This window comes from Bos indicus, chromosome 26 (genome assembly GCF_029378745.1).
Source record: "Bos indicus isolate NIAB-ARS_2022 breed Sahiwal x Tharparkar chromosome 26, NIAB-ARS_B.indTharparkar_mat_pri_1.0, whole genome shotgun sequence".
In the NCBI taxonomy this organism is placed as follows: domain Eukaryota; kingdom Metazoa; phylum Chordata; class Mammalia; order Artiodactyla; family Bovidae; genus Bos; species Bos indicus.
In genome coordinates this window covers 34175479-34186856 of record NC_091785.1, presented here as the reverse complement: position 1 = coordinate 34186856, position 11378 = coordinate 34175479, and the positions used below count along the sequence as shown (strand labels likewise).

Here is an 11378-nt window from a genome sequence, read left to right as displayed (position 1 = left end):
ACGGCAATCCCTGCTTTGCGGAAATTTAAAAAATAGTCACCATGAAAGATCTTCATCCCAAAGAGCTTTCGAGCCCGTTTCCAAGGACTTGGCAGACTCATCCTGTGGCCCCAGTGCCCAGGGGCATAGTGAAAGTTGCTCAGTCATGTCTCTTTGTGACCCCGCGGGCTATACAGTCCATGGAATTCTCCAGGCCAGAATACTGGAGTGGGTAGCCTCTCCCTTCTAAGGGAATCTTCCCGACCCAGGGAAGGAACCCAGGTCTCCCACATTGCAGGTGGATTCTTTACCAGCTGAGCCACCAGGGAAGCCCAAGAAATCAAAATGTGAATTAATTTGTGATCTTCCCTGTAGGGTATGTCTCAGTTGTAAACACACAAGGCATGATGACAACTTTGAATTCCACGAAGAGATAAAGGCAGACTTCAGCTCTCAGCAATGTGCAGAGGGAGACGTCCCTTTGGAGATGAGGAGGCATGGGATTCCCCGTCCAGCTTTCTTCCCTACTGGCTTTCTGATAGAGATAAGATGCTTCATTTTTGACTGTTAAGGTTCCTGGACTACAAAATTAAAAGTTGATGGGCATGGTAGTTCCCAAACTTACAGAAGCCCAATTCAAATTCTTTGCATGCCGTCCCCCAAATGATGAAGCAAGGTGAAGCACATATTTAAAAATCCTGAGGAGGATTCCTAACAGAGCCACAAAACTTGTATCTTTTCCAGAATTCTCTTGTTAAAAAATAAAAGAATAGAAAACTGCCTATTAAATGGCAAGGAAACCATCTCAGAGGAAATGAAAGGCTTGGTTCTCAAGTAGTCCATAGGCAATAAATGAAGCCAGAGCAAAAACTGTGGAGCTCATGGCAGCAACAGGAGACAAAGGCGTGGCCAGGGGGCATAAGGAACAGAAATACAGCCATCTCACAGCTGAAGACCCTTAGGTTTGGGGCAGGCACCAACTGTTGTTCTTAGGTTCAAAGTATCTCCAGTCCTTAAGACAGTGAGAACAATTATGCAGAAGATATATCTGGATTTGCTTTTAGAAAATGTGATGCCTTCTGGCTACAATTATGGCATGTCTACAAAGGCAAAGGCTTGGGTAACATTTCGTCATTCAATCTACATCCAATACCACAGAAGCACTAAGTCAATGCCATGAAATTAAAAGATGCGTGTTGCTTGGAAGAAAAGCAGTGACCAACCTAGGTAGCATATTAAAAAGCAGAGACGTTACTTTGCTGACAAAGGTCCATCTAGTCAAAGTTATGGTTTTTCCAGCAGTCAAGTATGGATGTGAGAGTTGGACCATAAAGAAAGCTGAGCGCCGAAGATGCTTTTCAACTGTGGTGTTGGAGAAGACTTTTGAGAGTCCCTTGGACTGCAAGATCAAACCAGTTAATCCTATAGGAAATCAGTCCTGAATATTCACTGGAAGGACTGATGCTGAAGTGCCAATTCTTTGGCCACGTGATGCAAAGAACTGACTCCTTGGAAAAGACCCTGATGCTGGGAAACATGGAAGGCAGGAGGAGAATGGGATGACAGAGGGTGAGATGGTTGGATGGCATCACCAACTTGATGGACAGGAGTCTGAGCAAGCTCCGGGAGTTGGTGATGGACAGGGAAACCTGATGTGCTGCAGTCCGTGGGGTTGCAAAGAGTCAGACATAACTGACTGAACTGAATGCTTCCAAATTCTGTATCTTTAGTTTTCACATACATGTGCATGCCCTAATATAAGTATTCATTGAACGCATTTTCAGAGGAATCTGGGTACACCCTTGGAGGTGGCGAAGTAGGCCCTGCCTGACCTATAATCAACCTCACAGACCATCCCATTTCCTCAGTTCAGTTCAGTCAGTAGCTCAGTTGTGTCCGACTCAAGCAGAGTTGACTCATTAAACACAAGATCCTGAAGGCTGCTGTCTTTTGGCTTTGTTTTTCCAAATAAAAGGAACTGGAGGGCAGCCTGTGGTTCCAATCGTGCAGTTAGGAGTTGTAGGACGGTTTTTGCTTGCTGGAATTAAACGAAGATTCAGATTTGGCAAGACTTCTGCCCATTTGCACAGGATAAGAGTGGTAGAAGTCCCACCCAGATAAGTGCTTACCCTTTTTCTATGCCTGAACATTGTTCAAGCTACCCTGTAGGCAAGCGGTCTAACTTCCCTAGGAAGGCTCTCAAATCTTGGCAGTAGCTTTCACATAACCTAGAATTGGTTTCATTTAAGGCTTAGCTGCCCAGCCTCAGTCACTTTCATATGCTTTCACCTTCAGGTGCTGGCGTCAGTTCAGTTCAGTCGCTCAGCTGTGTCTGACTCTTTGGGACCCCATGGACTGCAGCACGCCAGGCTTCCCTGTCCATCATCCACTCCCAGAGCTTGCTCAAACTCCTGTTCATCGAATCAGTGATGCCATCCATCTCATCCTCTGTTGTCCCCTTCTCCTGTCTTCAACCTTTCCCAGCATCAGCGTCTTTTCTGAGGAGTCAGTTCTTTGCATCAGGTGGTCAAAGTATTGGAGTTATTGGGCTAATCCTAGAAGAGCTCAATTTGCCAAACCTGGACAGCTGCAGCTGTGCTGGTGATAAGCCCACCAGTTACACACTCAGTTTATTGCCCTGGGCTGGCAGCCTCAGAGTGGCAGGCTTCACAGTGACTTTATTCCTCCTCTACAATTTGGCAGTTTAGGGCTCTGCTGAGAATGATCCTCAGGTTCTCTGGAGCAGGAGAGCTTGAGTTTAGACTATCCCTCACCCTCGTTCACAATCTTAAAACTTTTACATTTCCAGCAGCCCTAGAAAAACACATTCCACCAAAAGAAAAGGCATACCAACTATGTCTTCTTCCCCTAACTGCACCCCCCCCCCAAACTATCCTTAATCCATGCATGGTTAAGAATCTCTTCTCTTGCAAAACAGATCTGATTTGTCTCAATATACAAGGCCTCTGCCAAGGAATAAACTATTTGATTATCTGGTCTCAGCTCTAGAGTACTTCTCTATGAGTGAACTAGGGGTTCTGAGGAAACCCCAAGACTGGGATTGGCGCATGTGCAGACCATACATAGCCCTACTGGGTGATAAACACATCACTAACCTCGGTGCCAGGACACAGCTGGAGCTCGATAAACATGTGAATGTGAAAGATCGAAAACAAGATCTGGTGGTCCAGTGTGAAAATATGCTGAATCAATCCAGGAGATATTCAATCCATCTAGTGTGAGACTAGCTGAATCATCAAGTAATATTAAACTGCATTTAATTTAAACTGTTTCTATCCCAATTTCCAGTCTGTACCATAGGATCAAACCCTGGGATCTGATGAACTTTGACTTAAGCGTTCCTTAGTGTGTTCTGTGACATATCCCTAACTTCCCTTAATAAAAAGGACAGTTCTGTGATTCCACAGATTTCATTTGCATTTGCACTGTGGATGGAACTGAACAGAGTATGAACAAACTCAGTGCCCAGTGCTCCTAGTACATGCCAGTAAAAAAAGGAAATTAGCAAAATGCGGCTGGTGATAACAACACAAGGGAAATCTGGCTGTGAAGTAAAAGGATTTTATTGGGCACAGCAGCTTAAATTTTTATCTCATAGAAGCATATCAATGTTTGAACAACTTTTTACATGAGGTGAAACTCCATTTAATCCTGCTAACACATATTACCAGCAAAGGTACATTTTAAAAGAACAAACAAACAAAAAGTCAAGTTTCTTCTTTGAGTTGGTGACAACATCTTAGGCTTTCACAGTCTGATACTTAAATCGTGAAAAAATTCCCAAACAGAAACTTATGGGCTGGCAGGAAGGCTGGCTGGCCCATAATTTCGCACATGTTGAGTTTACAGAGTTTAAGATGTCTTTATGTGCTTCAAGAAAAATATATACTCTAACTTGGCTTTTTACATTAAGCTGTTAACTGTTCTCCAGGAATCTGTGCTTCAGAAAATGTAAATTCCACTACACTAAAAATCCAAGTGGCCACAGATTTGGAAAGGTACCTACGGATGGCAGGAGCAGAAACTGCCTTCCCAGTCAGAGTGGGCGAGAGCCCAAGGGCACACTGTGCCCACGGGCTGAAAGAAAAGTGATCTCAGTGAGGACAGACAGAGAGAAACTGATGACCTCAGAGTAGACAGGAAAAGAAGGGCAGAGACCCAAGCAACAACAAACCAAAGAACTTTTATTATGTGGAAGAGACAGGTTGTGACAGGGAGAGCAGGGTGTATTTTATTATGAAACACATCAAACATACAGAGAAAAGTCCAAAAAATACAACTTGTGTATCTAACAACTAAACTGACCCAGTATTAACCTGGAGCCATATTTTCTTCAGCACCTTTAAGTAATAAAAAGCTCTATGTAGACTAGACAGCCCCTATGTATCCCTTCCCGATGCTCCCATGTACTTACTGTGTATCTTTAATGCGAGACTGAGAGGATGCATTTAGAGGGGGGAAAAAAAAAACCTACCCAACCTAGACAGAAGAATGGTAAGCAAACAAAAAATGCAGACATAAAAGGTCATTAAAGAAAAAGTTTCCAACAAACAAAAACACAAGATGCAGTACTTTCTCTCCTAAATCTAGCCTTCGCTACTTCCTGTCTCATAAGTGTTGATCTTCAAGAGAGGCTGTATCTGCAAGACAAAAATCGATTCTTAGTATGCCTTATACAAAAACCCAGTCACTGTGGTTCTTAATATCTATTTTAAGTACAAGAAAACCAAATACTCACTTTTAATCTGAAATTCCACATTTCCTTCAGTCAGATTTGCTAGTTAAAAAAAATTCACCACTGCAATAACAGGGCTTTATGTTCAGTATAGCTGTTTGTACTCCCCTTCACAGATATGCTCCCCTCCAAATATAAAGAATATTTTATACTAACCTGTATGCTGAAATACTTAAATCTCTGATGAAGAGATTACAGTTTTATGTTCCCATACCACACCATTCCTAGTTCAGCAATATTACAATTACATATATATGACATATGCATGCATGCTCAGTTGTATTTGAGTCTCTGTGACCTCATGGGCTACAGCACATCAGGCCCCTGTGTCCATGGGATTTTCCCAGCAAGAATACTGGAGTGGGTTGCCATTCTCCTCCAGGAGAGTCTTCTCAACTCAGGACCAGAGTTTTATGTTCTTGTTAAGTGTATAACTCTTAGTTCAGCAGTTTTACAATTAAACTACTAACAAATTTTTGCAATCAGTAGTTCATGATCTGAGCCACAGTCAGCTCCTTGTTTTTGCTGACTGTATACAGCTTCTCCATCTTTGGCTGCAAAGAATATAATCAATCTGATTTTGGTATTGACCATCTGGTGATGTCCATGTGTAGAGTCGTCTCTTGTGTTGCTGGAAGAGGGTGTTTGCCATGACGAGTGCATTCTCTTGGCAAAACTCTGTTGTCCTTTGCCCTGCTTCATTTTGTATTTCAAGGCCAAACTTGCGTGTTACACCAAGTACCTCTTGACTTCGTACTTTTACATTCTAGTCCCCTGTGATCAAAAGGACATCTTTTTTTGGTGTTACTTCTAGAAGGTCTTGTAGGTCATCTTAGAACTGTTCAACTTCAGCTTCTTCAGCATTAGTGGTTGGGGCACAGACTTGGATTACTGTGATACTGAATGGTTTGCCTTGGAAACGAACAAGAGATCATTCTGTCATGTTTGAGACTGTACCCAAGTACCGCACTTCGACTCTCTTGTTGACTATGAGGGCTACTCCAATTCTTCTAAGGGATTCTTGCCCACAGTAGTAGATATAATGGTCATCTGAATTAAATTCACCCATTCCAGTCCATTTTAGTTCACTGATTCCTAAAATGTCAATGTTCACTCTTGCCATCTCCTGTTTGACCACTTCTAATTTACCTTGATTCATGGACCTAACATTCCAGGTTTGTATGCAATATTGTTCTTTATAGCATTGGACTTTACTTTCATCACCAGTCACACCCACAACTGGGCATTGTTTGTTTTTTTGGCTCCATCTCTTCATTCTTTCTGGAATAATTTTTCCACTCTTCTCCAAAATGATATTGGGCACCTACCGACCCGGGGAGTTCATCTTTCAATGTCATATCTTTTTGCCTTTTCATACTGTTCATGGGATTCTCAAGGCAAGAATACTGAAGTGGTTTGCCATTCCCTTCTCCCTTTTCCTTACTGCAAAATTCAGACTTAAATTGAAGAAAGTAGGGAAACCACTAGACAGACCATTCAGGTATGATCTAAATCAAATCCCTTACGATTATACAGTGGAAGTGACAAATAAGTTCAGGGGATTAGATCTGATAGACAGAGTGCCTGAAGAACTATGGATGGAGGTTCATGACACTGCATAGGAGGCAGTGATCAAGACCATCTCCAAGAAAAAGAAATGCAAAAAGGCAAAATGGTTGTCTGAGAAGGCCTTACAAATAGCTGAGAAAAGGAGAGAAGCTAAAGGCAAAGAGGAAAGGAAAGATATACCCATATGAGTGCAGAGTTCTATAGAATAGCAAGGAGAGATAAGAAAGCCTTCTTCAATGATCAATGCAAAGAAATAAAGGAAAACAGTTGAATGAGAAAGACCAGAGATCTCTTCAAGAAAATTAAGAGATACCAAGGGAACATTTCATGCAAAGATGGGCACAATAAAGGACAGAAATGGCATGAACCGAACAGAAGCAGAAGATATTAAGAAGAGGTGGCAAGAATACACAGAAGAACTATACAGAAAAGATCATGATCCAGATAACCACGATGGTGTGATCACTCACCTAGAGCCAGACATCCTGGAATGTGAAGTCAAGTGGGCCTTAGGAAGCATCACTATGAACAAAGCTAGTGGAGGTGATGGAATTCCACTTGAGCTATTTCAAATTCTGAAAGATGATGCTGTGAAAGAGCCGGACTCAATATGCCAGCAAATTTGGAAAACTCAGCAGTGGTCACAGGACTGGAAAAGGTCAGTTTTCATTCCAATCCCAAAGAAAGGCAATGCCAAAGAATGTTCAAACTACCTCACAATTGCACTCATCTCACGTGCTAGCAAGTAATGCTCAAAATTCTTCAAGCCAGGCTTCAACAGTTCATGAACTGTGAAGTTCCAGATGTTCAAGCTGGATTTAGAAAAGGCAGAGGAACCAGAGATCATATTGTCAACAACTGCTGGATCATCGAAAAAGAAAAGGAGTTCTAGTAAACCATCTACTTCTGCTTTATTGACTACACCAAAGCCTTTGACTGTGTGGATCACAACAAACCGTGGAAAATTCTTCAAGAGATGGGAATGCCAGACCACTTTACCTGTCTCCTGAGAAACCTGTATGTAGGTCAAGAAGCAACAGTTAGAACCAGACATGGAACAATGGACTGGTTCCAAATAGGAAAAGGAGTATTTCAAGGCTGTATAATGTCACTGTTTATTTAACTTATATACAGATTACATGATGCAAAATGCTGGGCTGGATAAAGCACAGCTGGGATCAAGATTGCAAGGAGAAATATCAATAACCTCAGATATGCGGTAACCCTTGTGACAGAAAGCAAAGAGGAACTAAAGAGCCTCTTGATGAAAGTGAAAGAGGACAGTGAAAAAGTTGGCTTAAAGCTCAACATTCAGAAAACTAAGATCATGGCATCCAGTCCCATCACTTCATGGGAAATAGATGGGGAAACAGTGGAAACAGTGTCAGACTTTATTTTTTGGGCCTCCAAAATCACTGCAGATGGTGACTGCAGCCATGAAATTAAAAGACGCTTGTTCCTTGTAAGAAAAGCTATGACCAACCTAGACAGCATATTAAAAAGCAGAGACATTACTTTGCTAACAAAGGTCCATCTAGTCAAGGCTATGGTTTTTCCAGTAGACATGTATGGATGTGAGAGCTGGACCATAAAAAAAACTGAGCACCGAAGAATTGATGCTTTTGAACTGTGGTGTTGGAGAAGACTCTTGAGAGTCCCTTGGATAGCAAGGAGATCCAACCAGTCCATCCTAAAGAAGATCAGTTCTGGCTGTTCACTGGAAGGACTGATGCTGAAGCTGAAACTGCAATACTCTGGCCACCTGATGCAAATAACTGACTCATCTGAAAAGACCCTGGTGCTGGGAAAGACTGAGGGCAGGAGGAGAAGGGGACAGTGGAGGATGAGATGGTTGGATGGCATCACCAACACAATGGACATGGGTTTGAGTGGACTCCGGGAGTTGGTGATGGACAGGGAGGCCTGGTGTGCTGCGATTCATGGGGTCGCAAAGAGTCGGAAATGACTGAGCGACTAAAGCGAATTGAACTTCAATATACTTAGAAACAGAAAACACTGGTTTCATCTGAACTTGTATATGCAACACTCAATACTCCTATGGGGGGAAAAAACTTATTTCAAAGATAAAAAGATAAAAGCACATACAAGTTAATCAACTTGATTAAAAATATGATGACTTGGTGTTAGGACTAAACGCCAGAAGTTTATGTCATTGCATGTTCCCCAATCTATGAAATTTAAAGTATCATCAAATTTCCGATTTTAAACTCAAGTATATAAAACAGCTGTTAGTATAAAAACAATGTATTAAAAAGGATTGAAAGTTGGAATTGCAAGTTAGCATTTATTTTAAAAAGTAACCCAAAACTTGTGAAGTAAATAAATCATCTCAAAATCAATCATGAGAATCAAACCTGATGATCCTACATGAATGACAGTTAGCTTAGAACTTAGTCATACTTTCTCAGAAACAGAAAACAGAAAACAACTGCTACACTCAGAGCCCCAGAGAGCAGGAGGACCTTGGGAGCTCCTTGCAATGGTCAGATACAAACTGCACTTTAGCCTGCCAGAGTGTGGGAATTAACTCAAAGTTTCTTGCTTTTAGTTGAAATTCTATCAATTCAAAGTGCCAAGAAGGACAACTTCATTTTGACCAGAAGTCCTAATTGGTTACTGATCCCAAAACACATTCCAAGGGTCATCTCAGATCACAGCATCCCAGGCAGAAAAAAGATAAAGCAGCAGCAGCAGCAAGGGAACCACTATTTAAAATCCACTATGGGTTTACTGATGACTGATGGCAGATTCGTGCTGATGTATGGCACAAGCCAACACAACATTGCAAAGCAATTATCCTTCAATTAAAAAGAAAAAATAAATAAAACCCACTGGTGGCATCTTTAACCACTAGAGTCACCGTAGCTAAAGATGAAGAATATTCTTTGTTCTGAAATGAAATCTATCACTGCAGCCCATTTTCTTGACTCAGAACTTCATAAAAAGTGTTAACCATCTCCATAGGAGTGTGTACAAGGAAGTGTTAATTTCACTCTAGACACAAAGAATTTCAGGCTAAGCTTGACCTCACGACAATTTTTACATATCCCTGCACATACCGTCATGAGCTTTCTCTATGTCAAGCAACAGTAAGGACAGGATGGCCCTGGACTCAGTTCCATAAGCAGTGTCAAAGGGAGGCTACCAAACAAAACCTAGGAAGACGGCAGAATCATTATAGCCAGCCCTCTGATCCTCAGACCACAGAGTACATCACAGCCTCTAAACACATACTCTGCCCTGAGAAAATGATGGGTGATGTCCTGTTGGGGGTTGCCTAAGAGAAAAAACATCAAATTTAACTTACTTTTTAACAATTTTTTCATTTCAATAAATTTATTTTGATTGGTTGGATTGTTTAAAAGGAAGAGAAGAATTTGCTCATGCTTTTCAACCTGAGGGTGAGAAAGAAAATAGTGTTATTTCATTCCTTAAAATGTTGGGAGTATAATTTCACTTTAGGGAAATTCACCCACTTGTTTCTGTAGCTTCGTGCAGCAGCAGTTCATCCTGTCTGCCGTTTCTAAAAGCAAATGCAAAGAGCTGTTAGACCTCTTAGCTATAAATAACAGGAAAAAAAAAAAAACAAACCTGGAGTTTGAACATACACAAGCCTGCCCCACAGGGCAGATCCTTTCCAACCACAAAGGAGTAGATGGATTAAACTTTTCATCGGCGCTTTAATGTTACCTACTACTCTGTCCTGGGTTCTACCCAATGAGTGCCCTCATCCTTCCAAGGTTTCAGGTCTTGCCTATCCTGCACAGTGTATCTCTTTCTGGTGGAGATCAGGCCTGCCTAATCATCTTATGAAATAACTAGTAAGACCCAGTCTCAAGTATACGAGTTCTTCTCACTTTGATCAAGATCAAAAGGAAGTGGGAAGTAACTCTGAATGCTTGACCTTTTTAAAGCTTGGAGCATTAATGCTATGGACAAGGTTGCTGAGCCTGATATAAGGAAAATCTGGACTGGGAGGCCGGATTCCTTCCAGGCTCCTCTGAGGCGGCAACATGAGTCAGTACCCCACTGCAGGATTCACAGAAGAGGACGACAAAGGGAACAAACATAGCCGTGAGAATACAGATCAGACCTACTAAACTGGGTACGTCTGTTCCTGGTCACGCTTACATCTGTTATTAATTAAACTTGAAAAAACAATACCTGTATTTACAGCAGCTGGCTTTTTAGATGTGATGTTTTTTGCCAGACCATACATCACCAGCTTATCAGCTATATTGATAATACCATTCTCGGAACACTTCTCAACTGACACCGTGTGGACATTCTTGATAACTCCTTTTACAGAAATCATTACATTCTGATTCAACATGAAATTCTTCAGTAGCTCTATCATTAGGTGAGAACATCTTCCATTCAATTCCATTAGTCCTGGAAAAAAATTGAGTATTAATCAACAAGTTTCTAAAATATAATATTTAACTTAATTGTCTAAGGATAATAAACAAAAGGCTCACTGATTTTAGCTAGCTTTAGTTACGTATGCTATAATGTACAACTGCTGCTGCATTCAAATAAATCAAACTTGACAAATATTCCTCAATCCCTATTATGTGTCAAGCACTAGTGAAGAGAAAGTTGCTTAGTCGTTTCCTACTTTTCGCGACTCCACGGACTATACAGTCCCTTGAAATTCTCCAGGCCAGAGTACTGGAGTGGGTAGCCTATCCCTTCTCCAGGGGATCTTCCCAACTCAGGGATCGAACCCAGGTCTCCTGCATTGCAGGTGTATTCTTTATCAGCCAAGCCACAAGAGAAGCCCAAGAATACTAGAACGGGTAGCCCATCCCTTCTCCAGGGGATCTTCCCGACCCAGGGATCAAACCAGGGTCTCCTGCATTGCAGGCCGATTCTTTACCAGCAGAGCCATCAGGGAAGCCCTGTCAAGCACTTAATTTAGATCTAAAAGCCAGAACACTGACAAATGTCTACCTGCGTGGACTTCTGTTCTAATGGGGGAAGCAAACAATGATAAAGAGAATTTTCTGAGTCAAAACCAAAGTAGACTACGAGGCGGTCTGTTATTATCTGG

General features: G+C 41.7%; 1 protein-coding gene across 3 annotated transcripts in view; it reads right to left on the bottom strand.

Moving 5' to 3' along the window:
* Positions 1–3515: 3515 nt before the first annotated feature.
* Positions 3516–11378, bottom strand: part of TDRD1 (tudor domain containing 1) — a 55073-nt gene continuing 47210 nt past the window's right edge. Inside the window, exons 23-26 of one of the 3 annotated variants that reach the window (XM_070780878.1) lie at positions 10490–10717; positions 9802–9848; positions 9633–9720; positions 3516–4640 (exon numbers count right to left, since the gene is read on the bottom strand). In XM_070780878.1, the coding sequence (XP_070636979.1) occupies positions 4609–4640; positions 9633–9720; positions 9802–9848; positions 10490–10717 (395 nt within the window). In that variant the 3' untranslated portion in view covers positions 3516–4608. The remainder of the gene's footprint in view (positions 4641–9632; positions 9721–9801; positions 9849–10489; positions 10718–11378) is intronic. The other 2 variants (XM_070780877.1, XM_070780876.1) reach the window with 2 other exon arrangements.